This window comes from Camellia sinensis, chromosome 9 (assembly GCF_055761805.1).
Source record: "Camellia sinensis isolate YWXY chromosome 9, ASM5576180v1, whole genome shotgun sequence".
NCBI lineage: Eukaryota > Viridiplantae > Streptophyta > Magnoliopsida > Ericales > Theaceae > Camellia > Camellia sinensis.
Window position 1 is genome coordinate 100,616,474 of NC_138969.1, and position 8,898 is coordinate 100,625,371.

The following is an 8,898-nucleotide window of genomic DNA, read 5'->3' on the forward strand; positions in this document are numbered from 1 at the left end:
AACCAAGGCAGAGAAGGCCAGTTAGCATTACATTTGGCCATCATGCCACCCCAAACCCTAGAGGAAAAAATACACCTGAAGAAGAGATGGGAGTGATTCTCCTCAGGGGCTTGACAGAAAGGGCAGTAAGGATTAGAGACAAGACCAAAAGATTGAAGCCTATCACCAGTATTAAGTCTCTCGTTAATGGCCAACCAAACAAGATTAGTTTGTGTTAAAATTGGCCACTTAAGCTAACGAAACTATTAGTTGCAACGAGGGGGAATTAGGTTGAGAGCCGAGCTCCCTCCGTTGTTACCCTTGGAGATTTTTTGATGGTTCCATATCAGATTATTTGTCTGGTTGGGTGGTCTTGTGTGTTGTTGAATCTGGTGCTCCTCCGGCCAGTTGTTTTAGCTCCTATACTCATTTTTGAGTGATAGTAAGCATGGGTTTCCAGGTCTGTTAGCTTCTGGTGTGTAGTGACTATGTGGGTCTTTGGCCGGGTTCTCTTGTTGTTAACCCGTCTCTCTAGATTTTTCTATAATAGACGGATGAGGTTAATGGGTGTGTAAATCTGGGTTGTTGAGCTCCGGTTGTGGGTGGCACCTTTACCGTTTTGATCAGTATACTCAGGTTCAAGTTTTAAGCTCGTTCTTGGCTATTCTAGATGGTGGTCCAAAGGCGATGTTGATCGCTGGTTATGATGGGTCTCGTTGTGTTACAGAGAATGTGTGGGCATTGCTAACCGTGTGTGGTCATCGTTTGCTGCTGATTTTTGGTGGTTTGGCTGTGGTTTCACAGTCTTCATGCAAGCTTGTATCCATGGCTGCCATGGTGGTCAAGAATACGTGAGTTTTATTGGGTGCATATTGTCATCGGTTCTAGGTTCATAACTTGTGATATGCTAAGCATCTCCCTATGGTGATGCTGGTGCCGTTGATTTTTGGGTCTATTGTGTGCAATGTCGGTGGTCTCATCGGCCATGGTAGTGGTTCAGCTGTATGCCGTGTCGGTTCTCGCCGTCCAGGTTGCTTCCGCAACTTTGGTTCCGTCGGTCTAAGCACGGACTGATGAAGCTTTATGAGCTATGCAGGGTTCCGATCTCTGTGCTAGCTCATTTGTTTTCCGCTGGTCGGAGTTGTTACTGGTTTGTCTTTTGAGATGGAGCGTGACGGTTACGTGTGGTCTGTCGCGTGGACGATGGCTTCTCCGCCCAAGCGTGCTGTGTAAGCTTTGGCTCAAGGATAGCACGTGGTTCATGGGGCAGACCAACATGGTGGCTGGTCAGTTTTTTGATTGGGTGCTGTGTCCATCATCATTTGAATTGCAGAGGTATGGTGATAATCAAGGTATAGGTATGCCATATATACACGTTACTGCTGTTTGAAAAGTGACGTTAGTGGGTATGGGTTGCACGTGGGTTTCTTTTGCTGGTCTTGATCCCACGTGAGAGTAGTCCTTCATGGATATTGCATATATTTTTCCAAAATGGTGGTGGTTGATTTTTTGGGATGGTATTGGGCTGTGGGTCCCGCAGGGCATTCATTTATATTTTATTTTGGGGTGGCAGTTTGTTAATATGTGTTGATTTGTTAAGTGGTGGGCCTTTTTATTGGTTTAGTGGGTTGTCCCACGGGTTTGCTGTTGATTTGGGCTCATTGATTTTTCTTGGGGCATATTGCATATATTTATATGATTGGTGAGTCCAAAAATTCCTGTTTAGCCACAAAGTAGCAAACCATTTACAGTTGATTTTCTTGTGTTGATTGTTCGTGTGATCCTTATGTGACTCGATATGAGGTTGGTTTTGAGCCATCTCCGCCAAGAGTGATTGGGGAGTCACTGCTTTGGGGAATAGTGGTTTGATAACCAGCCGAGTTAGAGACTGGGAGATGAGCGGGAGGATAGCTACCGGTTTTCTGGTCGCTTCTTGTCTTCATGTGACCCGCCCTAATTGATCGTATTACCACGCCTGACATGGAGTGAAGGGCACACTGCCGTGGGGTTTGAGGTTTGTGATCTACCAAGGAAGCGACTGGGGGATGTGATGTTTGATCTCATGATTTTATTGGCTGTGTTTTGATTTGCTGCTGAGGGGCTATTGCTTTCACTTCAACTCCCTAGACCGTGACTTATGGTTCTTGATCGTGCTAGCTTCATTTGACTTTGCTGGGATTTCTCATGGGGTAGACTTTTTCCTCCGTCACGGCTTTGGTTAAGTGGCTTGGATGTCACGGCTGTGAGGAGTGGGATGCATATTGGATTCCATGTTTTATCTCCAGTAGAGACTGGGGGCATGTGGGGTTGCCTCTCATCTTTGTTTCGGCTAGGGGTTGTTTTTTTTTTTTTTGGGTGAATAAAGCTAGGGGTTGTTGCTTTGTTAGTGTGTTTGTTTTGTTTATTAGCTTGTGGTGTTTTTATGTATGTCTTTGCCCATATATCCATCTCAAGTTCCCATCTATTATCTTTGATGGTAGGGGTTACTTGAGGACATAATGGATATATGGGCAGAGTTGGGTTATTGTGTTTTCAATTTCTTGTTTACACCCTTTCTTAGGGGATGCAGTGGTAGTTTATGTTGGTTATATTTGTTTTTTTATTATTATTGTTGTTGGGCGTGCCTGGGGTATGCCCCTTGTAAACATGTAAATTTCATTGTCTTTATTTTATGACTTACTTACCCAAAAAAAAGAAACTATTAGTTGCCCAAACTAACTAGTTTCTAGAACAAAAGAGAGCGCCACAAAGAAGGGCGGGGAGAGTTAGGGAGAAACTTTCTTCCTAAGCGCTAAAAGAGAAGGTGAGAGAAAAGAAATGGGGAATAGAGCGAAATTTTAAGCGAATTGAAATTCATCCTTTTGGAATTGAGCATTGAACACATAGGTGATTTGGAAAGAGTGAACGATGTATGTGATTTGGAAAGAGAGAACGATGGAGAAGGGCAGAGTGGGTTGAAGGGGGAAAAAAATGAAAGCGAACTGAAATTCATCCTTTTGTAAATGAGAATTAAACACTTAGGTGATTTAGGAAGCCTTAATTGAGTTTCTTAAGTGAAACTAATATCGTTAAGCTACAATTACTCACTCGGAAGTAGAGCAAGATTAGTTTGAGTTAAAATTGGCCACTTAAGCTAATGAAGCTGTTAGTTGCCCAAAGTAATTAGTTTCTAGAACAAAAGAGAGCGCCATGGAGAAGGGCGGAGAGAGTTAGGGAGAAACTTTCTTCCTGAGCGCCAAAAGAGAAAGTGAGAGAAATGAAAAGGGGAATAGGATGAAATTTTAAGCAAATTTAAATTCATCCTTTTGGACTTGAGAATTGTACACATAGGTGATTTAGAAAACATGAAATGAGTTCCTTAAGTCAAAGTAATATCGTTATGCTAAAATTACTCAGAAAAATCTCCTCGTTGAAAGATAAGCAAGATTAGTTTGAGTCGAACTTGGACACTTAGGCTGATTAAACTAATAATTGCCTAAACTAATTAGTTAGTGGAGCAGAAGAGGGAAGGATGGAGAAGGACGGATAGAGTCAGAGAAAAGCTTTCTTCTTGAGTGGTAGAAGAGAAAATTGGAGAAAAGAAAGGGAAATACGATAAAAATGAAAGCAAATTGAAATTCATCCTTTTGTAAGTGAGAATTGAACACTTAGGTGATTTATGAAACCTTAAAAGAGTTTCTTAAGTGAAACTAATATTGTTAAGCTACAATTACTCACTTGGAATTAGAGCAAGATTAGTTTGAGTGAAAATTGGCCGCTTAAGCTAATGACCCTATTAGCTGCCCAAACTAATTGGTTTCTAGAACAAAAGAGAGCGCCGTGGAGAAGGGCTGAGAGAGTTAGGGTGAAACTTTCTTCCTGAGCACTAAAAGAGAAAGTGAGAGAAATGAAAGGGGGAATAAGGCGGAAATTTTAAGTGAATTGAAACTCACCCTTTTGGAATTGTGAATTGAACACATAGGTGATTTAGAAAGAGACAACGCTGGAGAAGGGCGGAGTTAGTTGGAGGGGAAAAAAATGAAAGTGAATTGAAATTTATCCTTTTGTAAGTGAGAATTGGACACTGAGGTGATTTAGGAAGCCTTAAATGAGTTTCTTTAGGGAAACTAATATTGTTAAGTTACAATTACTCACTTGGAAGGAGAGCAAGACTAGTTTGAGTTAAAATTGGCCACTTCAGCTAAGGAAACTATTAGTTGCCCAAACTAATTAGTTTCTAGAACAAAAGAGAGCGCCATGGAGATGGGCGGAGAGAGTTAGGGAGAAACTTTCTTCCTGAGCGCAAAAAGAGAAAGTGAGAGAAAGGAAAATGGGAATAGGGCAAAATCCTAGGCGAATTGAAATTCATCCTCTTGGACTGGAGAATTGTACGCATAGGTGATTTAGAAAACATGAAATGTCCGCTGGGTTCTTCAAAAATTCTTGGGATATTGTTGGTAAGGATGTCACATTAGCCATCAAGTCATTTTTTGATACTGGTAAACTTCTTTCTGAGGTCAATAGTACCATCATTGCTCTCATTCCTAAAGTTCCCAACCCTATGCATGTTGGTGACTATAGACCCATCTCTTGTTGTAACACCGTCTACAAATGTATTGCCAAGATCATTGCTAATAGGCTTAAATTGGCTCTTCCTGATCTGATTGATCCTGTGCAATCTGCCTTTGTCCAAGGTAGAAGGATCTCGGACAATATCTTCCTGTCCCAAGAGCTTATGAGAGGTTACCATAGGAAGTCCTTTACGCCTAAGTGTGCCATGAAAGTGGACATTATGAAGGCATATGATACTGTGAGGTGGGATTTTATTATTGATACTCTTACAGCTATGGCTTTCCCTCCTTGCATGATTACTTGGATAAAGGCTTGTATCACGAGCCCTTCTTTTTCGATATGTATTAATGGGAGCCTTCAGGGGTATTTTAAAGGGGCTCGGGGGTTAAGACAAGGGGATCCTATGTCCCCGTATCTTTTTGTGATGGCTATGGAGGTCCTTGCTAGGATTTTGGCTGAAAAGTCTAGAAATCCCCTGTTCAAATTCCACTGGAGATGTGAAAAAACCAAAATTGTCAATTTATGTTTTGCTGATGATCTGATGATCTTTAGCAAAGGGGACCCTGGTACTGTTAATCTTATCATGCAGGGTTTGGAGGAATTTAGAGAGTTGTCGGGTCTCACTCCTAATCCTAGTAAGAGTAACATTTTCTTCTCGGGTTGTAGCATACAGCTTAGAGAGGAAATCCTTCAGATTGCAAAATTTACTGAGGGTTCCCTTCCGGTCAGATATCTTGGTGTGCCTTTAATCACTACTAAGCTTAAAGTGTCTGACTGCCATATTCTGGTGGAGAGAATTACCATGAGGATCAAAAGTTGGACCAATAAATTGCTCTCTTATGCTGGTAGAGCCCAACTCATAAAGTCTATCCTGTTTTCTATGCAGGTTTATTGGTCCTCTCTTTTTATCCTTCCTAAGAAGACAATTAGCGACATTGAGAGTATTCTTAGATCCTTTTTTTGGTCTGGGGTTGAGATGAAAAAGCATAGTGCTAGGATTGCTTGGAAGTATATCTGCAGAAATAAGAGTGAAGGTGGCCTTGGCTTTAAGGATCTGGAAGTCTGGAACAAGGCTGCTATAGCCAAACATGTTTGGTATCTGTTTTCGGGCGGGGATTGTTCTATGTGGTGCCAATGGGTCAAGTCCTACTTGCTCAAAGGTAGGAGTTTCTGGTCCGTTAAGACCCCTAGTGATCCGTCTTGGGTTTGGAGGAAAATTTTGTCTCTCAGGAACTTAATTTATCCTCTCATAAAATTTAGGATTGGTAATGGTGACACTGTGTTTCTTTGGTATGACAACTGGCACCCTCTAGGTTCTCTTTGGCAGAGGTTTGGGCCTAGGATCCTTTATGATACTAACCTTCCTGACAGCTCCAAGGTTAGTTCTATTGTCTCTAATTGCTCTTGGAAGTGGCCTGTTTCTAATTCTTGGGAGATTAAAGAGTGGATTTCCTCCACTCCTTCATCTCTCTTACCTTCTCCGGGCTCTTCTGACACTCCGGTTTGGAGCTTGACTGCTGATGGTACATTTTCTATCCAATCTGTTTGGGATTGGTGGAGGGAAAAAGGGCCTAAAGTCCCTTGGTCTAAACTTATCTGGGGCCCCCCTCTTATTCCTAGGGTTAGTTTTATTGTTTGGCTGGCCATTAATGAGAGACTTAATACTGGTGATAGGCTTCAATCTTTTGGCCTTGTCTCTAATCCTTGCTGCCCTTTCTGTCAAGCTCCTGAGGAGGATCATTCCCATCTCTTTTTCAGGTGTATTTTTTCCTCCAGGGTTTGGGGTGGCATGATGGCCAAATGTAATACTAACTGGCCTTCTCTGTCTTGGCTGGGTACTGTTGAGTTTGCTACTAAATCTACTAGGGGTAATTCTTTGAAAATGCTGGTTCTGAGGTTGTCTTTTCTATGCACTGTCTACCACATTTGGATGGAGAGGAATAGTAGAATCTTTAGTAAGGTCCACAAACCTGAAGAGGTTGTTACTAACTCTATTATCCAAATGGTTAGGGGTAGGCTCCTTTCTTTGGATAACATTAAATTTTCTGCAGGTGATCACTGGTTTTTGGAGAAATGGAACCTTCCCTACAAGATTATGCAGCCGACCAATGCTACTGCAGTTGGTAGGAGTATGAGTGATGTGAGTTCACCTACAATTAGGGTTGAGTGATGGTGAGCATATACTGTGGGGTTTTACTAATTGGTTGTTATTTTGTAGGTTCTATTCTTTCTTTATCAGATTATGATGCACTCTATATCATTGAAGAGGCTGATTGGAGGGTTGAGTGATGTGAGCAAGCAAAGTTCTCTATGCCACTGTGGGTTGAGTGAAGAGAGACAGTATACTTGTTTTGCTCTAACATTTATTATATATTATATATTTTGTTTGCAGGTTTATGGAGCTTTCAAGTATACTACCTATCTTGTTCTATTGAGAAATCTGGTGAGATGTGGGCCAAGTGATGTGAGGTTCTATATGGAGTGTAAGAATGTTGGTTACTGTGGGCCGAGTGTGGGGAGGTCTTATACTGTGTGTTTGTTATTTCTGCTGCTTTATGATCTTCCTTACGGAGGTGGTAATTCCTACTCATGGCAGGTTGTGGTTTATGGCGTGGTTCGGTGGTATGGTAGCTCCTTACTCTGTAGTTACCTGAGGCTGTTAACAGCTTATTTCTCTCTTGCTGTGGAGAAGTGGTGGCTGACTGCTGTTCAAAGTTGGGTGGCAGTTGGCAGTGTGTGTATGTACCATGGTGATGGCTGCTCCAAGCGCCTTGCTATGCTACAAGTGGGAGTTAATCAGTGGTTGTTCTTTTTACTTTTTATTTTATTTTTTTCGTTCACAGGTGGAATGTGCAGCCTTCCTACTCCTACGGGTTGTGTAGGAGGCTTCATGTGTACCTTGGTGTCTCGGGTTACAGGTTTTCTGAGCAATTCGGTAGATGGGCCCCTCTTGGTTCCTTTTTTCGGTTTTGTTTGGATTCCTACTCTGGATATTAGTTTTGTTTTGTTACAGGTGCCTATCCCTACGGGCTGTGTAGGGAGATTTTGTGGGTGTGATGATGCCCTTCCCTACGGGTTGTGTAGGGAGTTTTTCTATCTGTGTAATGGTGATTGTTGGTTGCTGGGTTGTCTTTTGTACAAGGTCCCTATTCATCATAGGATATGGCCTTTGTACAATTTGATTGGCTAAGCTTCTTTTTTGGCTCTCCCTTTTTCGGATGTAATTCCTAGATTAGGTCTAGATCTTTGTTATATTTTCGGGCTTCGGTGTTTGTGTGCTGAGGCTCGAGTTGTTTTCTGTTGTTAGGGCCTGGGGTATGCCCCTTGTATCTTTGTAAATTTTCTGTTTTATATTATTTCTTATTCACCCAAAAAAAGAAAACATGAAATGAGTTCCCTAAGTTAAAGTAACATCGTTATGCCACAATTACACGGCAAAATCTGCTCCTTGAAAGCTAACCAAGTTTAGTTTGAGTTGAATTTGGCCACTTAAGCTGATTAAGCTAATAATTGCCTAAGCTAATTAGTTAGTGGATCAGAAGACAGATGGACGGGGGAAGGACAGATAGAGTAAGAGAGAAGCTTTCTTCCTGAGTGGTAGAAGAGAAAGTCGCAGAAAAGAATGGAGAATACGATAAAAATAAAAGCGAATTGAAACTCATCGTTTAGTAAATGAGAATTGAACACTTAGTTGTTTTCGGAAACCTTTTTTTTTTTTTTTTTTGTGAATAACTTTTAGGAAACCTTAACAAAAGTGAAACCAATATTGTTAAGCCACAATTACTCACTTCGAAGTAGAGCAAGATTAGTTTGTGTTAAAATTGGCCACTTAAGCTAATGAAACTATTAGTTGCCCAAACTAACTAGTTTCTAGAACAAAAAGAGCGCCACAAAGAAGGACGGGGAGAGTTAGGGAGAAACTTTCTTCCTGAGCGCTAAAAGAGAAGGTGAGAGAAAAGAAATGGGGAATAGAGCGAAATTTTAAGCGAATTGAAATTCATCCTTTTGGAATTGAGCATTGAACACATAGGTGATTTGGAAAGAGAGAACGATGTATGTGATTTGGAAATAGAGAACGATGGAGAAGGGCAGAGTGGGTTGGAGGGGGGAAAAAAATGAAAGCGAACTGAAATTCATCCTTTTGTAAATGAGAATTAAACACTTAGGTGATTTAGGAAGCCTTAATTGAGTTTCTTAAATGAAACTAATATTGTTAAGCTACAATTACTCACTTGGAAGTAGAGCAAGATTAGTTTGAGTTAAAATTGGCCACTTAAGCTAATAAAGCTGTTAGTTGCCCAAAGTAATTAGTTTCTAGAACAAAAGAGAGCGCCATGGAGAAGGGCGGAGAGAGTTAGGGAGAAACTT

At 41.3% G+C, this 8,898-nt stretch overlaps 1 protein-coding gene across 1 annotated transcript; it reads left to right on the top strand.

Annotated features, from left to right (window-relative positions):
• The first annotated feature begins 4,375 nt into the window (after window positions 1–4,375).
• LOC145799654 (uncharacterized) lies at window positions 4,376–7,568 on the top strand. The gene is made up of 5 exons (XM_082889262.1): window positions 4,376–6,653; window positions 6,749–6,810; window positions 6,923–7,272; window positions 7,374–7,448; window positions 7,544–7,568. The coding sequence occupies exons 1-5, from the start codon at window positions 4,376–4,378 to the stop codon at window positions 7,566–7,568; spliced, it is 2,790 nt and encodes a 929-aa protein (XP_082745388.1).
• Window positions 7,569–8,898: the final 1,330 nt, after the last annotated feature.